At 40.6% G+C, this 19,897-nt stretch overlaps 2 protein-coding genes and 1 long non-coding RNA gene across 9 annotated transcripts; 2 read left to right on the top strand and 1 right to left on the bottom strand.

Annotated features, from left to right (window-relative positions):
* The first annotated feature begins 3,891 nt into the window (after window positions 1–3,891).
* LOC133736986 (uncharacterized) lies at window positions 3,892–5,184 on the top strand. 3 transcript variants are annotated; one of them, XR_009859782.1, is made up of 3 exons: window positions 3,892–4,494; window positions 4,625–4,731; window positions 4,947–5,184. It is a non-coding gene; the product is annotated as an uncharacterized LOC133736986 (long non-coding RNA). The 3 variants fall into 3 exon arrangements; XR_009859780.1 differs by having other exon boundaries at window positions 3,894–4,494; window positions 4,625–4,727; XR_009859781.1 differs by having other exon boundaries at window positions 3,895–4,494; window positions 4,625–4,700.
* A 5,359-nt stretch (window positions 5,185–10,543) lies between these two features.
* LOC133724856 (uncharacterized) lies at window positions 10,544–14,574 on the top strand. 5 transcript variants are annotated; one of them, XM_062151739.1, is made up of 5 exons: window positions 11,211–11,423; window positions 12,494–12,683; window positions 12,990–13,107; window positions 13,396–13,472; window positions 14,245–14,574. In XM_062151739.1, the coding sequence occupies exons 3-5, from the start codon at window positions 13,007–13,009 to the stop codon at window positions 14,388–14,390; spliced, it is 324 nt and encodes a 107-aa protein (XP_062007723.1). In that variant the 5' UTR covers window positions 11,211–11,423; window positions 12,494–12,683; window positions 12,990–13,006; the 3' UTR covers window positions 14,391–14,574. The 5 variants fall into 5 exon arrangements, with proteins under 5 accessions (XP_062007720.1, XP_062007723.1, XP_062007722.1 ...); XM_062151738.1 differs by having other exon boundaries at window positions 12,412–12,683; XM_062151736.1 differs by lacking the exons at window positions 11,211–11,423; window positions 12,494–12,683 and adding an exon at window positions 10,544–10,700.
* A 489-nt stretch (window positions 14,575–15,063) lies between these two features.
* LOC133724855 (basic leucine zipper 61-like) lies at window positions 15,064–18,567 on the bottom strand. Its single transcript, XM_062151735.1, has 4 exons — window positions 17,485–18,567; window positions 17,112–17,202; window positions 16,897–17,023; window positions 15,064–15,923 (listed from the first exon to the last, which is right to left on the bottom strand). Exons 1-4 carry the CDS (start codon window positions 18,093–18,095, stop codon window positions 15,742–15,744), a joined length of 1,011 nt encoding a protein of 336 aa, XP_062007719.1. The 5' UTR covers window positions 18,096–18,567; the 3' UTR covers window positions 15,064–15,741.
* Window positions 18,568–19,897: the final 1,330 nt, after the last annotated feature.

Genomic DNA, 19,897 nt, shown 5'->3' with positions numbered 1-19,897 from the left:
TATCACTCCTCACAATTATATATTTTATCATAGTCACGCTATGGGCTAACCTCTATATATTAGGCTCGATTAATCGAACTGGATATTATCCACACTACACTGTGACACCACTTTTCAAAACATGGAAATCTCATACTCGGACAACTCCGTCATTGTTTACAATGTTTATATCATTTTCGACCGGTTCCAAGTAAGTTCTCACTTACGCTCTTTCAATTTGAGCTAATACAAATGCTTTACATGCTTCAATAACGATTTCTATAATCTAAGCATATGCTTACAACATTTGATACTTTCAATAGCATATTCATTGTGCCTATTTATTAATGTCATGCTTTAATTTAATTGCAAACCAATCAAAATTGCTACATATATGCATGTGACACTAAACAACGTGTTACGTGCGGCACTTAAAATCCTCGCTCCGAGCGCGGTACCCCCAAGGGGTAAGCCAAGGTCATGTCCTTACAAAATCCTCTCCAATCGGCGAGGTACCCCAGCAGGGTTACGAAGCCAATATATATTCTACCCGGGGCCAGGCCACCGGGTACCGAGGCCCAAGGCCACCGGTTACCCCAACAGAGTTACATCATTCTACCCGGGGCCACGCCACCGGGTAAAGGAGGCCTACCGGCCCTCATTCAACCCCATTGGGTTAAGGAGGCTCAAGCCCTCACGTGACCCCACCGGGCCACGCTGTACAAGCCCTCAGGCTACCCCATCGGGTACGAGAGGCATCAAGCCCTCAGACTACCCCATCAGGTACGAGAGGCATTAAACCCTCACTCTACCCCATTGGGTACGAGAGGCTCAAGTCCTCATTCTACCCTTCCGGGTATCAGAGGCCCAAGTCCTCATTCTACCCTTCCGGGTATCAGAGGCTCAAGTCCTCATTCTACCTTTCCGGGTATCAGAGGCCCAAGTCCTCATTCTACCCTTCCGGGCATCAGAGGCTCAAGTCCTCATTCTACCGTTCCGGGTATCAGAGGCTCAAGTCCTCATTCTACCCTTCCGGGTATCAGAGGCTCAAGTCCTCATTCTACCGTTCCGGGTATCAGAGGCTCAAGTCCTCATTCTACCCTTCCGGGTATCAGAGGCTCAAGTCCTCATTCTACCCTTCCGGGTATCAGAGGCTCAAGTCCTCATTCTACCCTTCCGGGTATCAGAGGCTCAAGTCCTCATTCTACCCTTCCGGGTATCAGAGGCCCAAGTCCTCATTCTACCCTTCCGGGTATCAGAGGCTCAAGTCCTCATTCTACCCTTCCGGGTATCAGAGGCTCAAGTCCTCAATCTACCCTTCCGGGTATCAGAGGCTCTGGTCCTCAATCTACCCTTCTGGGTATCATGACCCAAATCCTCATTCTACCCTATCGGGTACCATAGGCTCAAGCCCTCAGAAAACCCCACTTGGTACCGGAGGCGGGGTAAGCGAAGGTCCAATCCTTTGCTTTTGAGTCATCTCACCTCCCGAGCATTCTCTATACTTGGGGGACTTATTCATACCACTTATCACAAGTGGAGGTAGTACCCGACCAGGACTATCATTGAGCTTCACGCTCATACTTTCGTGTTATGGTCTATTAATGGAAATATTGAAATTTTTCACCTATTGTTGATCGCAACAATTAAATTTCTTTTACATCCCATTAATAAGACCATAGGACAAAACTCATACCCGCTCAACATGAGTGAGCTCATCTCTTACGTTCCCGTTACACATGAGCCAACCAATCAGGTCACTACACCAAAAACTGCATCACACAACGGAGAACAAATCCTCTATTGTCTGTTGACGACAATTGAATCATACAACACATTTAATAAATCTTCGTTGTATAACGATGCTCAAATTCTAAAACTTTTAGTTAGGAGGTGATGACACAACGGAAAGAAAGATTATCTGTTGTCTGAATGAAAAAAAAAGACCGGCATATTTCCCTCCTACCATTGAGTCAAATTTGGCTCCAAATTGTACCCTAGATGTCATTAAATTGGACAACAGTTTAGTTACTTCCGTTGTAGGAGTATACCTGCAAATCATCATACAATGGTTTTTAATGTTCTGTTGTGCAAGTGAATACCAAAATCTGGAAATGGCTCCAAAATGACATTCATTCCCCCCAAAACGAGAAAATTCGGCTGCAATTGTTTGTTATGCTTGCAAGTTCCAACAACAGAATGAACTATTTCTGTTGTGTGAATGAGAAATGACTAGCCTAAGCGCGAAACCTAACATTTTGATTGCAGAGGAGGGAAATTTCCATCTTTCATTCCCTTAACTATGTAACAAATCAGACAACGTAAACGTATCTATACGTTGTCTGTCTGATTTAAAAAAAAAAAAAAAAAAATTAATGCCTATTGCCTTAGGCAACTCGAGGGCACACTTAATGCCTTAGAAAAAACAGGAGCCCCGCCTATTGTTTTTGCCAAAAGTTGAACTTCCCACTTCTCTCTCCCACCCACATTTAACTCTCCCTCTCTCTCTCTCTCTCTCTCTAATTGAGACTTAAGAGAGGTCAGACCTAAATCAAAATCATATCTACCAAAACCGCAACCCCCACCCTCCCTCGTCTACCACCGTTTCCGATCCATATCTCGGTTTTCTCCATTAGCTCGCCGGCTTCTCGGCCTCTACCTCTCTTGTTTTGATTTCTCACTCTTGAAATCGCAGGCTAACACCTCAAACAAGCCAACCCAAAATCCGAATGCAAACCTTTCTTCGTCGGCTCTCTTTGTGGGTATGGATTTTAACAGGAACAAGATTGAAATGTATGAGTGGCGGAACTATGTAGGAGGCTCCTTGGGCTATAGCCTAACCGAGATTTGGGATGAAAAACCTTCAAAACTCTCCAAGTCTCCATACTCCAATCTGAATGCACAGAACAGGTACGATTTCTTCAAACAAGCACTTTGAAAGTTTGAATTTCATCTTGAAATTGATGGGTTTTGGTTGAAATTGAGTAACTGACTCTATGTTTTTGATTAAACAGCCTGAAATCTTACTTGGGGAGCGTGAATTAGTGGAAGCCGAACTGAGGAAGAGCTGCAGATCGGAGCTGCGGAAGTGCGGCGACTGTGAGTCTTCGTTTGAAAATTAATTTTGCTTTGTGGGATTGTGGCTTGTTTGATTATAATCTGGCTGGTTACGTATTCATTCTATGATTTCTGTCTTCATATGAAAGAGACAGCAAGGCTGCAAGGGTCAAAGGGAATTGGTTGGATGATTATCATATTATGTTTGGTCAATGGTTTGTCTTCATTTGGATTAGTTTCAGATTCAAAGATTTTGTCTGCATTTTATTGAAATTCTGTTCTCTGAAGAGGTTATTCTAATTCAAGGAATGTTTCTGGTGAAGCAGGTTATCAGTAGAAGAGATTGTTTTTTATAGCAATCATGTGTTCGAGTAGTGGAATGAGAACTGACCTGTGCCAAGGTCTTGATGTGTTCAGAAGCACCACTATCAACAGGTCACTTTGATGTCATATGTTGCTTATTTTGGTTGTTGTCATTGTATTTCGATAGCAAGTGTTTGCATAATGTGATAGTATTTACAAGCTTTAGAGAAAACGGTTCAATATGGTTTCCCGTGTAAGTAGTGTTCAAATGAAGGTCCTTGCGTTTAAAGTAGAGTATTGTATATGTCTTCCTTGCTAAGTGAAAATTCCACCTAGTCCAGGATGTACTACTAAGAATACAACTGAATTGTTGAAGTTTATCTTCTGCACATATAAATTTAGAGTCTTAATTTCCTTTATTTATCATTTACTTTTAGTTTGATTTGGAGTGTGATCCTTGCCAATTAAAGGGTATCAGTCACCCCAATGAACCCAGAGCCAAGAAGAAGTGGATGAGGCAAGAGGATGCCAAGAACTCTGGTATTGTTAACTATAGGTCTCATTGTGAAATTATAATCATTTTCCTTCCATCAGTTTAAGGATTATGATACCTCTGGTATTTTGAAAGAAATCTGCAGAAACTGTCCTGCAGTACAGCCTTCTTTGGTATTTCTTTTTCCTGACTTACTGACCTCCAAATGACCTGAATTTTTGATATTTTTTACTTCTGTTAGTTAGCAAAGGATCTGGAAAGTTTCATCGCATTTCGACATAAAGTGAATGTTCTGTGAATTTTCCAAGTTTGGTCTGTAATTGAGAAAGTTCCAGAATTTTAAATGTTCCTCTGATTTTCTGTTGAGATTTGAACTTCTACTTGAATCATTTAAGTTCTGGTTTTTCTGTATATTGAACTAGACATCCCAATGCTTGTTTGAAAACTGATTCCTTGTCATTTGGATTTGCAATGAATTTTTGGTGAATTTTCTAAGTTGACCATGCTGCTGAGAAAGTACGTGCGTGGAGGTATTCATAGACTCTTTCACAGGGAAGAGGACACTCGAAGTAGCCGGTTGAAATTGTCAATATTCCTGCTGCTAATGTAGCCTCAATTTGGTTTTAGTGTTGCAAAGAACATCAAGTGCAGACAATCTTGAGGTAAGGAGATCACTGATGCTCTTTAGTATTCATTAAGAAAATAAAGTCAGCAATGTTTTTTTGGACACTCCTATTAGTTTATTACCTTTTGTTTTTACTTGGTGAATGACATCCTCTGTTTGATTAATAGGATCAATGATATCTTTTGCTATACTAGATGAATCACTAGTACATTCAAACAATTGATACCTTGGACAAAAGAAGAGGTCAGAACGTACTCTTATCTTGGTGTGGTATGTAAGTGATCAGTGGCACTTTTTTCTTTGTTGCAAGTGATTGCTCTCTTGCATTTCATACCTATGGCATCATACTTTTAATTACTGCTAGAACGTCACTCTCTGTTTCTTTCTTGCTTGTATATTATAAATTGTTTAATTCTAAAATGCTTGTATATTATGTACATAGTAAGGCATTATCCCTTTTGTTTTCATTGCATTTGTTAATTGTGTCAGGAACTAAATGGTGGAATGTTGCATAAAGAGTCTTTGGGAGATCGAGCGTGGAGTACAAAGCAATGCAGCAAGCTATATTTTCCTTCATCATGTAAAACTTAACCAGGAAACTTAAATGGTTTTTAGTCTATGAGATGTATGAATGCTTTAGCAATGTTCCTTAAATTCAATATTTTATGAATTGATGTATCACAATGATTTTGGTACAAATGTTGATCATTTGATGGTTTGCATTCAATTTGTATTCCAATTGTTCACTATTAATTTATATCCATTCAAAATTTGGGTATTCACACAACGCAATTATATATATCACACAATGGATTTCAATAAGTTACGTCGTCTAGTTTTAAGCTCATACAACAGAAAATACTAGAACACAGTTGTCTTACTTTAAATCACACAACAGTTAAACTACAAAACTGTTGTATGAAAATCTCAACCCACAACGGCAAAAAAGCAAATTCTGTTGTGTGAATTGCTGCGCATGGGTGTGTCCGGCATCTGTCGAGTTCTTGGACAACGGTGTTAAGAAATATACGTCGACTGACTTTGTATCATACAACGGTGAATTCACCGTCGTCTGATTTTTCATCAGACAACATCGAGATAGACGACGGTGAGTCTTCAAATCAGACGACGTTTTTTCACCGTCGTGTGATGCAGTTTTTGGTATAGTGGGTTATGGCTTATACGTTCGGGTTAAGTAAGTTAGAGATCCTTCCTCTAACCTATACTTGGGGGACTATCATGGTCACGCCATAGTCTCGCTAGTATTGTCAATATATACTACGATGCCGGAACTCTTTGCTCAACCTCACCGGTATCGTCGAACATAACTCAAGTCCTAAACTTCGACTGTACTAACTACGTGACTTGGGGGACTCGGCGAGTAATAACACTCCCGATCCTAACACATATGTATCACGTGCATACAACATTACATATCATTATGTGTCATCGTGTTCATCACACATCTATGCATCATATGCACTTCGTTATACTATCATAACACATACATTTTCGACTTATACGTCGTATGTCAAATATTACATAATATGTGCATACACACATTGTGTAACATGCATCTCACATAAACATTCATGCACCTCGATGCATTTTGACTCAAATGTCACTTCGATTGCCCTAGCGCAATCAATATGCTTTGTGTGCACTCATCATATTTGCAGGTACTAGCTTGATGAGGGCCCCGGGGCACCAACATACCCGTAGAGTCCCTTCTTACTTGCGGAGTTGGGGGACTAGTATGGGTATAGCGTTCAACGAGGTCATCACTCATACTTGGCGGCATCACATTTAAACTCCCCAACCAAGAAGCGCCTCTTACTCGGGGACTTGGGGGACTTGTACATACCACCTATATTACATACCGCCAAGCATAATCAACGACCTCATAGGTGGGCCCCACGACATGGCTAGCCCCGCCTATGGCATGCATCCGGTAGGCCGACACCCGAGCTACGTTGTCGTGGTGGAGGTCGACCGGTACCTCGTAGGGAGGCCACCCTCCCATGCTCTCCAAAAGGCTTCAAGAGAAGCAATATGTATGTTGTGTCCCACATCGGAAATGTAAACTAGATGGGGACTTCCTTTAGCTATAAAGGGAAGTCCTCTCATTCTTAGAAGGGATGGATCCATGATCCCTATACTTGTATCACTACAAAGGTCACTTGGCCTCACTCATAGTAAACTATCTAAGTGGACGTAGCCTTGCCTCAAGAGCAAGGTGAACCACTATACATGCAGTGTTATCTCTCTCTCTCTCTCTCTCTCCCCATCATGATCCACACACACACTTCCCGTTCCGTATTCTTCAGTAGAAACAGTTTCATTCTATTATTTTGAGGCTTGACTTTTCGGGGAACATTGTGTTAGGAATTGAGAATTTCTATTCTTTGAAAAAATGTCAAGATTTGGTGTGAGTCGCTTTAATGTGATTTGAATGTTTTGAATCTAACGACCGGGGAGGTCGGATGATTCGAAGGTCACGGGGTGACATCTCCTTTTGATTTGGTTTAACATTTTGGGTCCAGAGTGACTTGCTTACTGTTTTGAATCTGACGATCGGGGAGGTTGGATAATTCGGAGGTCACGAGGTGATATCTCCTTTTGATTTGGTTTAACATTTTGGGTACAGAGAGACTTGCTTAATGTTTTGATCTGGAGACCGGGAAGGTCTGATGATCGGAGGTCACGGGGTGACATCTCCTTTTGAGAGTTGAGTAACATTTGATCCTGAGTGACCACTTTTAAATGTTTTGATCTGACGATCGGGGAGGTCTGAGGATTTTGGGTTGCTGGGAGTGACCTCAGGCATATATATCGGGACTTCACGCCTTTGGCCGGGTGAGTGGATACGATCGGTTCAAAGCTCTTTGCCATTGTACATCATGGGGAGTAGCAGGGAGCTACTTGATGTTCATGAGTACGTGTTTTAAAAGGGAGTTTCGGGGATTCTTTCTATTAAATGTCTAGGGAGGACTTGTGTGTATCATATTTAAATTGTCAGAGTTTCAATTTTGTCACGGGGTGACTTTTATTGTGTTATTTGGGAAATATGCATATTTAATTGTCAGAGTTTCAATTTATATGATTTTGTCACGAGGTGACTTGTGTCGTTTTCTTTTGGGAAAAGAATATTGTGTTGGGAAGCATGATATCTGTTCATTTTTCTCGAGTTGAAAGGTTTTTCTCATTTTGGTGTGAGTTGTGTGGAGTTTTGTTTTGAGTTACTCATATGAGCTTTCATAAGCTTACCGGGTTTGTTGTGTGGCAACCCGGTTCACTATTCAATGGTGTAGGGGTTAATCCTGCAGGTTAGGATAATCGTGGTTGAAGCTGAGGTAGCGTGCTAGCAGCTTTACGGTAGGAAGCAAATTTTGTGACTTTACCGTTATTAAGACTTCCGCTTGTATTAAGCTCTAAGGAGCATTTGCTTAATATTTTGTTGTGGCAATTTAATTCTTAAACTTGTGTAATATTTGACTCTGCGGAGCGAGTATGTATTGACATAGTGGGTTCAGGGCATCAGTATGTACTTGGTTTAAAAAGAAAAAAAATTTCCAGGTATTTTGTATTGATGGCTGAACCATCACACATGTATAATTATGAGATTATATATTGATTTTTAATTGTGTTAAAAATCGGGGCATGACTGTTTCGTATTAGAGTGTAAGGTACATATTTGGTGATAATCAGTACTACTTGAGTGATGGCCTGTCTGCAGAGGATCCTCATTTGATGTTCTTCAGTATTGATATAATCATTAGGGTATGCAGGAGTGCTAGTATTGAGTTAGAGTATAGAATCGTCAGAGCATTGGTCTGCTCTGTTAGTGAAGTTGTGAACTTAAGTGTAGGTTCTTTGAGTTGCAGTCTTTTGAGGAATGGGAACCTCTGGATTTAACTCTGCATGGTCAGGTGATAAGGATTGTTTTCAGGGAAAACTGTATCCTTCCATACGGGCTTAGTTGTTTGATTGTTGAAGTCATGTTGTTTGACTTATACTTGTGTTTGAAGATTTTACAAGTATTAACCAAGTGTGCTATGCTCCTTAGGTGATGGATTCACAAGGAGGCAGAGCTAGGGGTGAGGTAGACCCAGAGGCAGGGGTAGAGCCCGAAGTAGGGGCATGATTCCTCTTATTGAGAAGATCTTTGAGGATAAGGTGGAGGCATCGCATGTTGTGTAGCCTGCTCCACCTGATGTGGATGTTATAGATGCCACTGGTTTGTCGAAGTTGGCAAAGGAAATTTCGAGGCTGGGAGCAATCCATTTCAAGGGAGGTACAGATCACATGTTGGTAGATTAATGGATCGAGAACATGAAGACCTACTTCGAGATGGTCATCTATGATGACATGGAGAAAAGAAAGATAGCCTCCTATGTACTTTAGGACGATGAACGGGTGTGGTGGAACTGGACACAGAGAGTTATGGATGTGTCCACCATGACCTGGGATGAGTTTGTGAAACTCTTCAAGAAGTACTTTCCGCCTTCAGTGAGGGAACAATTAGAAAGGGAATTCATCTCGCTAGTCCAAGGGGCTATGAGTGTGAGGGATTATGAGGCGAAATTCTCAAGGTTGTATCGGTTTGTGAGACAAATGGATGCTGAGAGTTTGGCTAAGAAGTTTCAGCGGGGGCTGAATGCTTCGATTAGGCGCGATGTTGTTGTTCTGGAACTGAAGACGGTGGAGCTCATTTTGGCTAAGGCTTTGGCCATTGAGCAGGAAAACCAGACTTTCTAGGAACAAGAGTCAGCTGAGAGAGACTCCCAAAGGAAATGAAAGGCAACTGCTGAGAGCAGTGAAGGGACAGACAATCAGGGTGGGTCCTGGAAGAGGCGGATGACATATCAACAAGCGCTAGCTACGGAAATAGCTGCACCTGTGGGGCAGGTGGCACTCGTGAGGTGTTTCAATTGCGGTGAGACGGGCCATACTACCAGGGGTTGCATGAAGCCGACGAATGTAATATGCTTTAGATGTGGCTAGGTAGGGCATTACTCGAGGGATTGTGCCCAGGCACAGGGTGGACAAGGGAATCAACAGAGGCAACTAAGAAAAAACATAGGAGATTACATCAATTCAAAACATTTATTGCCCCCAATATTTGTTTTTTCCTTATGGACCTTCTGCCCCCAATTTTAGAAAAGGTTATACAGATAGAGCAATAAATCACACAATTCCAAAATTTTATAAATGCAAAGTGAAAGCAGCAAATTGAACAAACCTAATCTACCAAATGTCCAAATGCCTTCAAATTTTCCCTAAAAAATTCAAATCAAACAATGCGCGTTATGTCTGGGACTTAAAAGGAGGGCGAAAGAAAAAAAAAAAAAAAAAAGGAACTGATGGCGCGTTGGCCGGTCTTGATCTCGAGGAGAGCAAATGCTAATAGAGCTCCAGCGTCGTCTAAGAGAGACCGGTGTTGTGAGGCGAGCTTGAGGGCATTCTTGGCGCAGACGATGACATCTTGCTCTGAGATAGAAAAGAACTTGGTCTAGGACTTGACCCGGACTTGGATTCGAACTCCGGTTGCCACTCCAGCATTACTCTCGTTCTGCTCTTACTGGAGGAAGGATTTCCTCACCGATTAGGATCCCGTTCCAGCGACTCAAGATGTCAACTCGTTCATGAAGTGCTTCGAGGAAGAGATTTCTGACAGAGGGACGAGTTTCGATCCATGATCCTCGACGACGATGGCAACGGCCACTGAGCCAGCACGCCGTCGATCAAAGACTGATGTAAACTTGGTTCATTTTGGAGGGGGGGGAGGGAGAGAGAGAGAGAGAGAGAGAGAGAGAGAGAGATTTCTCATCGGAAAGATGTTGGGGAGAGAGTGGCAGATTGCATAATTTTTAATTATTTGGAGCCCAAACACGACTTTTTACTTTTAGTTAGGGTGAATAAGAATATTAATTTGTCAGTTGGGTGATTGGGAGTGTTCTCTCAAAATTGGGCTATGGGTGAAGGGCCCCAAAAATATATTTTTGGAGGACCTTGATATGTGAGGCCTAGGCCTTGGGCCTTAAGGCCGGCCCTGATGGCTTACACGTTGAAGAAGACGCCACCAACCAAAAACGACATGTCGTAATCAAGGGAGCTCCAGTTTGAAAAAGGAGGAAACAAAAACGCAGAGGAATCCCAAGCCCTTCTTCACTTCAACTCCTCCCTCGTCAAGTTTTGAGTCTTCATCGCCTAGAGTAATACCTTTCACCGTCCCACGATTCAGTAAGCCCTCCTCTTTCTCTCTCTCTATTCTCTCTCTCTCTCTCTCTCTCTATATATATATATATTTTATTGTATTGTATTGGATTCAGTTTGATTGATTCGGAATTGGTTGCGGTTCATCATGTAATTTCTGTCTAATTACTCCCTCACTGAAACGAATCTGATCTTAAATTGGAGATTTTTCGCGAGAGAATTCATGGATGCACTGGACCTCTTAAACCCTAAACCATTAGTAAATTTTTTTTTTTTTTTTTTTTTTTGGGTTCTTTCAACTAATGAATACTCAATCTCTATAATCTCCTTGGCTGATGGTTTTGGATTGGACTAATTTTCACCTGACTCGACCTCGACAAGACATGTGCAAAATTAGAACCGGGTCTATCGATTTTCATTTGCCATTGATTTAGGATGCAGATGAACTTATCTACAACAAATGTTAACAGCTGTTGCCTTTTGGATCCATGCCTAAAATGTACCGAGTTGCCTTATATAGTTTTGTGAGCTTTTCGTCCTTGAACGGAACGCTCACTATAGTTTGATACCAGACTAAGTTATTGCAGTTTAGGCTTCAAATTCAAACTTCATGCCCCACTGGGATTTTTGGGCCCAAAAAAAAATTAGGTATATAGGTTTTTTTTTTTTTTGGACTGTCCTCTCCGACTCGGCAAACCTGCAAGAGTGCAAGGCTAGAACCAGCAACCCATCTCCGGTCTCCGCCTCCAGGTATCTCACCATCTCTCTCTCCCTCTCCGTCTTCTTCTCCTCCTCTGCGACGGCCGACGGCTCCTCCAGTCCTCCCTCCTCTTGATCTGTAAATAATCGATTTCTAATCTTGTATTCTTGTAAATAATCAATTTCCAATCGGTAAATAATCGATTTCCATTTGATCTTGTATTCTTGTTGGTTTTTAACTAAGGTAATGCTGTAATGGTATAGTTGAAAACTTGAAATGGGTAATGGGTTCGATTTCGGATTTGCATTTGATGTTGATGGGACAGTCAAAAGACTCAAAATGATATATAATTGCAATTAGGAGGATTTAATGCTGTTTGCAATTAGGATAGGATGCTTGTGTTTTGCTGTGAATCTGATAGCATGTTTGTGTTTTAGGCATCCAAATGACCAAATTATAAACTCTAGTTGTTCTATTACTCAAACAGGAATTTGATAGCTTCTTTGACTCAGAATGCATATTCAAAACCGGCCAGTTCAAAAGAAGTTGGCCAAAAATCTAGATAGTTTTTACTTCAGTTTGTGGATAGACAAAAAAAAAATTATTATTCTTCACCATTACATTTTCTAAAATGATACCCTTTTTTTTTTTCCCCTCTCAAATTGATCTTTTCCTGTACATTAATCTCAAGAGGAACAAAATCACCAACCCGAAGTTTATCTTCACTTCTTTTAAGTCTTTCTCTGTAATCTTTTACTTGCATAAAGCAATCATGTAGCTGCAGATAATAAAACAACATGCATTAACTTTAGGCAATGTTCCAGAGAGTTTACTATCAAGCAATCTGATCGAAAACACCTTGGACAACTGCATCTTCTGGTGTGAAGTGTTCTTGTTTGCATTTACCAATGCATCCTCCAGCTTCTATCCCAGTGAGACTAAATTATACCTTTGGTTTTACGTCATATTAGGTCTAGGCATCCAAATGACCAAATTATAAACTGTAGTTGTTTATTTTATTAAATTGGTTTTGCACAGGTTGTTAAATTGGTTCTGTTACATTTGATTAAATTGGGGGTTTAGATTGTCCACCATAATTTTTTTTTCTCCCTTTGTTAAGAAGTTCACGCCCCACCAAGGTTGTAATCCTGGATCCGCCCCTGCTTAAATCCTGTCTTGTGTTTTGCCTGCAATCTTGAGACACAAACACCACCAACAGCCTCATATCTGACCTCCTCAACATTTTGTTATTGAACTCCAAAACTTTCAGCCTATACCTAATCACACAGGGCCGCTTCACGTCTAAGATTGTAAGCTATTATTGTTTCTTTGTTTGCTTTTTGGAACCCAAACCTCCTAATCAGTAGTTTCTGTATTATTTAAAATGCCAAAACAGATTGCAATACCTTGCATCTACTACTTAAATAGAAATCTCTTTAGAGGTTAAAATTGAGTAATGGTTAATAGTTTGGTAGAGTTCAATGCAGACGGAGAATTCAGAGTTCCTGACACAATAACATAAAACGATCAAAATGTAGGATCCCAGATGTTGGTACATAATATTGTCATTTGATATAGTAATTGGGATTTCTTTGTTTGTTTTTTTTCTTTTGCAGGCAAGTTCTGTAAAGAAATGGAACTTGGGACACTTTCTGATCCCAGCCAATCCACATTCTCTTTGGTTGATGAGGACCACACATTTGCAAATGCTATCAGATTTACTTTGAATCAGGAGTAAGTACTTTCTAATTAGTTTTATTAATTTATAATAACATACGGCTCAGATATTTACAAATTATACTGTTGCTCTAGATCTTAGTTGTCTAAGCATGAAATCATATTGGGAGTTGTTATTTTCTGTGGCGAAGCACTCTTACTTATGTAGGGTATTATTAGATAGGATTAACTAACTGCTTGAGAAATGATGACGTGGTAAAAGTAGAGTAGTGGTGGAGGTAATAAAAGGAAGAAATATACTATATGCTTAATGGCATTCTCAGAAGCTTTAATATTATCTTGCAGTCCAAGGACGAAATTCTGTGGGTACAGCATTCCTCATCCATCAGATAACCGGGTTAATATTAGAATCCAGACTACAGGTGTGTATATACATGTGTATTTTATTTGCCTTGAGTGACACACACACACACACACACACACACATATAAAGGTATATCAGATATCAATATTTTAATGATTTTGTTCCATCATGTGAGCTTTTGGGATTGTTTTTTATTTTTACTTTCAGCCTTTAAGAGAGAAATCTGGTAGAAATGTTTGTGTGCCAATGGTTTTTACTTACATTATCATTGGTCAACAATAATTTTTATTCAGTTGATTGTGTCTCCAAGCACCAGTTGTGCATATGAATTGCCCAATCATATATGTGAATTAGAGCCAAGTTGTGGGTCCGAAGACTCTGATTGAGTTTCATTACAGAAAGAGCTGCTTCATGAGTGCGCTATAGAAAGATGGGATTCTATTAGTGCTTTTTTTTTTTCCTTTAACTAAATATCTTCTCATATATAATCATGGATATTTGGAGGAATTAAAAGTTCTAGATGGGTGGGGAGAGTTGCAGCTCTAAGATACAGAGCACATATCCCCACATTGACTGATAGATTTCCTGCACCTTTCCCACATCGTTTTAAAGAAAAAATGTAATGCATCGAAAGGTTACTGCTCTGGTTGGCAGTCAAATACTACCCTAGATTATGTCTGTGCCTTTGTCTTTCAGGCCAATCAGTTATGTAACTTAAAATTGCCTGCTTCGTCACAGTCCCAAAAAGATTCTCATGTGTTACTCAACATATTGTTACGAATTGCAATTCGGAGTTTAGTCTTAAACTGGCCATTTCACGAATTTTACAGGTGATCCAGCAAAAGATGTATTCAAAGATGCATGTCAGGATCTCATGGTGATGTGCCAGCATGTGAGCAACACTTTTGACAAGGCTGTGGTTGATTTCAAAATGAGCAAGTCTGTGGATGGCATGGATATTGAATCAAATAGTTAAATTGCTCATCTGAGATTCTCGTTTATCTGTTTACTTTTGATCACAAATGTAGCTTATGGTGGATGCATAATATGAACTTACTGGTTTGATTATCAGCTTCATGTATCTGTGTTGGCGGTTGGAGCAAAATTATTTCAGTTACTTGGTTCTGCTAATAGAAGAAGTCAATTAGGTTTTTCCTCTCTTTTGCTAGACTTGATGTTTCAGTACCAGATTGATATAACATTTTGCTTCATATATTCTACTAGCAATAAAATTGATTGTTTAAAAATGAGCAGAGCTTTCCTAACTAACCATTGGCATTTCAAATTAATTGTGTTTCAACTTTTAAAATCCCCTACTAACCAACCATTAGTATATGACTGATAATTTCAACCGTCATTGTACATCATTTTCATTTGCTTTAGTTTCTGGTTCACTAGACACTACAAGTTCTTTTATTCCTTTTCACAATTCACAGAGATATTACTCAAGTGACTGGTAATGGAATACCAAGATCTCTTTGGGTGAAATCCAAAGAGAGGTGCTTAATTTGACATGAAAGGCTAACTAAGGAAAAACCCCTCCTTTGTCGTAATCCCTTACCAGGAAAGGCTTCTTAACAACTCAAGTATGTTACTGTCAATCTTTATGATGATAGACTCAAATCTGTTTGTTGTATTTGTTCAATCACTAGAAAAAAACTCTAATTAGTAATACATAAAATCAAGTTAACTACAACAAAGAAATACACTGAAAATTCTACAACAAATCTGTCCAAGTAAGAACTCAGACAACCCTTACTTTTGTTCGTCCCAACACTACACTTTGCCTTCCAACATCACCACTTAGTTTTTTTGTTGGTCTTACAACACCTAGTTGAAGATCCAAAAACAAAATAGAATTGATGCCAATAAGAAAGAATCATCACAAAACCCCAACACATTGTCAAGTCTGCTTTCCTTTCCTTTTCTTAAAGCCGAGAGCTGCACATGTTCTTTGCTGCATTCCAATCATTCATCATCTCAGTGGTCCCTTCTTTTAAGCTCTAAAGCTCAGCACATCACGTGACTCTACATTTTAGCACCAGAAGTAACCCAGAATACTGTGACTTCTTCCTAGCTAGCGAGCTCAAAGACATCTTATAAAAATGACCCAACACAATAATACTAATGGGTCAGATTTATATGTTAAACACACTTTGGGTGTTTGACAAAAGGAATTCAGTTTCCCCAAACTATTAGACCTGTTGGTTACATTTGCATATATGCAACTCAAATAATAACATTGGCTAATTAAAAGCATCGAAAATGATGGTTTAATTGCCATATGAGACTCATACTAAATAAATACCCACGTACTCGAGAGAAAATCAGGAAGAAACATTGAGAAGTTGTTCTTTCTGATCAGCAGCAGCAGCATCAGGATGTTGAGCAGTTATGGTGTCCGAGTTTGGTGATTGTTCAATGTTGTTGTTGTCCATCTTCTTGAGATTCTGTTGGTGATACACTTGCCGCAGTCTCTCTATTTCCCTCTTCAGTGCTTCTTGATGAGCTGCATTCATATTGTCACAAACAATTAGTATAAAGGTTATAAACTATGGTCCATAATGTCTACAACTTGTGACTTGTGATAACACCAAACCCCACATCATTAAAATGTGCACATGTGCACTACACATGTATACACATGCCCAACCTTTAGCCAATTAAACTACTTTATCTCTAATGACTTCTCTTCCCTCCTAAAGTTCTTCAGAGATCATGTATATTCATTGGACTCACCTAACTACTCCTAAAACTAGAGGACTTCATTTTCAGAATAGAACAATTGTCACTACTTTATTAGAACACATGGGCGAAGTGGTGAAACAGACAGATTTTTACAGGAAGCCTCTTGTCTAACTTTCAGTTTCAATTTCGAAGAGTGAATTTTTTGTTCACTCAGACTCAAAAGATGACAAAACTGAAAGTGAGAATAACATTACTCTACATGTATCCTTAAAAACTCGTATAGATTAATGAGTGGTCATGTCAATTACAGATGGGTATAGTTCCTCTCGCATTACTCATATTTTCACTTTGTTGCTATTGATTCTCTAGATCATTACAATGGCCATTCAATAGAGAAGAAGTATCTAGATTGCAATAACTAGAGTGGAGGAACTGCATGAACATATGCATATTCTACTTAATTTTCTTCCTACTCTTAGCATGCATATGATGGCCTTCTGAGGATGCTTTGTTCTCTGCATTGATTGTTGGTGAATGAAATAAGTCTCTACACCTACTCCAAAGTAGATCTTTCTATTTTCATGGTGTTGAGTAATACACACATACACCCTTTTATGGGTTGCAGCAAGCTCTTTTTAATATTTTGCTAAGATGTTGAAGAATTTGGTAGGGGCTGAACTGAATTGATTGGCAATTATGTGTTTTCAACTATAGTACTTAAATCATTCAATCAAAAAGCAGTAAAGAAAATGCAAGCTTCACATATTGGCAAAAGAAAAGGAAAGAATAATTACCATCTTTGAAAATCTTATCCTGAGCCAATGCTGCAATTCTTTGTTTGAGAGCACTGTTGTCTACATTTAGAAGCAACCGTTGGTGATCTAGAAACGCAACTCGCGGTGACAGCACTGAAACTTCGGCCTTCATTTTGAAATCAATGAGTTAGTAGTGATGAACTTCAAAGTAAATTACAGATCGAAGACCAAATTAATTCACATAATTAACATACCTGTAGAGAGGTAACACTGCGTTCCAGCTCTGAAATGTATTGCAGCTTCCTCACCCGTGATCTTTGTGCAGATTGTCTGTTTGCCAAGATTCTAATGCAAACACAATACATATGTGATTCAGAATCAACCAAACTAATCCCATTTAATCAATTTCTTGCTGCAATTCCGGTTAACAATTCGCGGTAAAAAAAAAAATTATAAAAAAAACTACAGTAACTAAGCACAATTAATGTGTCATGTTAAGATTTAAAAAATAAATAAATCTTAAGACATGTCATTCTCTTCAATAAAATGTTGGTAGATGTCCTAATTTTTCAAAGTCTCCTGGGTCAATGTAAAAAACATGTTGAGTTGCATGAATTATGAACTGACCTCTTCACCCTTTTTGGGTCAATTTTTCTGTCGCCGGTTGCGTTTTTTGATGCATTGCGATCCCCATTCTGGGTTTGTTGTGCCTCCAATTTGCATTCGCTCTCCGCCTCTTCAGATTCATGCTTCAGCTCTCGCTTCTTCTTGTCACCATCATCAAGCTGCTGCTGCTGCTGGTGTTCATCGTCGTCGTTAATGCTGTTGTGATCCGACGGCGTCGAAGGGTTCGAGCACGACCCGGTGGGGCCGGCAGCGGCAGCGGCGGCGGCGTTGATTTCATCGGTGGTAAACATGGACATGAACTGCTCATCGTCAAACCTATCGAACTCATGAACATGGTGACTGTTGTTGTTGTTGTTGTTGTTGGGCTCCGGGGCTGCTCCGGAGGCTCGGCATTCGTCCTGCATTGGCGCCTCGAGAAATGTGATGGAGTCGCTGACGGATCTCCGGTGAGATCCCCGCCTGGCCGACGAGAAGTCGAGGAACTCGTCGACCCAACAAGGGTTCTGGGAGGCGGCATTGCCGCCGGTGGGTGCAAAACACGACATCTTTTGGTGGCTGAAGTCCGGCCAACTTGGGGTCATGTTTGGAACCTTTGGGGGTAACTGTGCCATGATAATGATATACCAAATGTCAACCCAACTAGCCAGCAGAGACAAAAACCACGATCAAACTCGGAATGCTAAAACGAAAGAGAGAATGAAGGAGACTTGGGGAAGACCAAAGTGGAAGAGCACCCCCAAAGAAAGAAAAGAGAGCGTCTTATATAATGCACCCAGAAACTCAAAAGGTTATACTCAATAAGCCAACAATGATTGTTGACTTGGTTTTTTTCTTCTTCTTGTTTTTTTTTGGTTCTAAACTGGGAATAGTGAAAGAAAAAGAAAAATCCTAACAAATACTAAGGCAAGCTGCAATATGTATGATATTCCCCCATGGGTGCAAGTATGTAAGAGCTTTGGGCAAAGTGGTGTCTCACATGGGGGGAGGGACGGGGGAGATTGGACAGCTATCTCCAGCTGGAAGGAGGTTGGAGCTCAACGGTATTACTGGAAAGTCGCCAGTACTAACTCCATGGAATCAGCTACCACGTGCCGGTGTGACCGTCTCGTTAGGACGACACCCTTATAATAATAGGATAGATACTCTCTCATTATCGTCACATCCCAAAGGAACATTCCTATGCATGTACCGTCGGTTAAATCGCTACATACGGATTTTTACTATTTTCAAAAATATTTTATCTTTTAATTAATTTACTAGAAATAACAATAATTCTATTAATAGTAGTCGAAGGGCGGAGAGGTACGGAATCTTTGTAAAACAGAGTATGCCCGCTACTGGCTAAAAAGATACAAGTGCATTGCGAAAGCAGAATCCAAATCAACTATACAACAAGATCAAAGATAAAGAGTGTTGAAGGAATATCGATTTAGTGTGCCTTATCAAACTAGGAGTAGCAATAGGAGAGAAAGTTCTAGATTTCCCATTCCTACACGGATTGGTATTCCTTGTAACATTAGAACTAGTACTTTGTAATCCCTATATATAGGGCTCCTATTCTCAATAATAATACACATCTCTCTCTACAATTCTTTCTCGAATCTATTTTACTTAAACACGTTATCAGCACGAGCCCTAAACCACAAAAGCCAAAAAGCCAAAACCCGAAAAGAATTTCATATCGCCAAAACTGCCGCAGCCCCTAGCCCGTGCTAGCATCGCTGTAGCCTGCCCCGCGTGCGCCCCTGCGCCTACTGCTGCCCCGCCTGCAACCTTGCACAGCAGCCCCTGCTGCCCTGCGAGCTGATCCCGCAGCCACACGCCCCTGCATCGCTGCTTGCTGCCCCCTCCCTGCAGCCCTGCGTTCCAGCCTGCTGCCACCGAAGCATCTCTGCATCTAGCCCCTTGCTAGCCCGCCTGCTCCTGCAGCCCTTTCGGCCAGCATACCTGCCAGCCCGTGCGCATACCTGCTAGCGCGCCCCTGCGACCAGCTCTGCTGCTGCCACTGCAGCCCTGCCACACATCTGCTGCCCCTGCAGTTTGCCTTCGCTGCTCCTGCACCACTACTACCACTGCAGCCCCTGCTGCCCCGCATTCGCTGCACGCATCTACTTGGATTGCTTCGCTCCATCACGCCTGCATCGACACGCGCGTGATCCAAATACAAGTAAGTATTCAAGAGTAAGTTTTGAAGTTCCTAAAATTTGAAATTTAAATATTTCTTCTTTTTCTCGGGGACTTAAAAACCTCCCTTCTTCTTCATCCCACCTTTCTTATAACGTGGGTTCGATTCTTGAAAAGCGGAATCGTGGGGATTCACGCAATTAACGAACTAAGAGCGTTCGTAAGACTTCGGACTAAGAGCGTCCGTAAGCATCGATTGAACGAACTAAGAGCGTTCGTATGCTACGGA

This window comes from Rosa rugosa, chromosome 1 (genome assembly GCF_958449725.1).
Source record: "Rosa rugosa chromosome 1, drRosRugo1.1, whole genome shotgun sequence".
NCBI lineage: Eukaryota > Viridiplantae > Streptophyta > Magnoliopsida > Rosales > Rosaceae > Rosa > Rosa rugosa.
This window is presented reverse-complemented; position numbering and strand designations above follow the sequence as displayed.

Bases quoted from the DNA above. Each gene is read 5' to 3' on its own strand.
- LOC133724856 (XM_062151736.1), top strand. From the start codon at position 13,007: ATGGAACTTGGGACACTTTCTGATCCCAGCCAATCCACATTCTCTTTG. The intron at 13,108-13,395 runs GTAAGTACTTTC...ATTATCTTGCAG, and splicing joins AGATTTACTTTGAATCAGGA to TCCAAGGACGAAATTCTGTG. The intron at 13,473-14,244 runs GTGTGTATATAC...CGAATTTTACAG, and splicing joins TATTAGAATCCAGACTACAG to GTGATCCAGCAAAAGATGTA.
- LOC133724855 (XM_062151735.1), bottom strand. From the start codon at position 18,095: ATGGCACAGTTACCCCCAAAGGTTCCAAACATGACCCCAAGTTGGCCG. The intron at 17,203-17,484 runs GTCAGTTCATAA...TGTTTGCATTAG, and splicing joins GACCCAAAAAGGGTGAAGAG to AATCTTGGCAAACAGACAAT. The intron at 17,024-17,111 runs GTATGTTAATTA...TTCAAAATGAAG, and splicing joins GCAGTGTTACCTCTCTACAG to GCCGAAGTTTCAGTGCTGTC.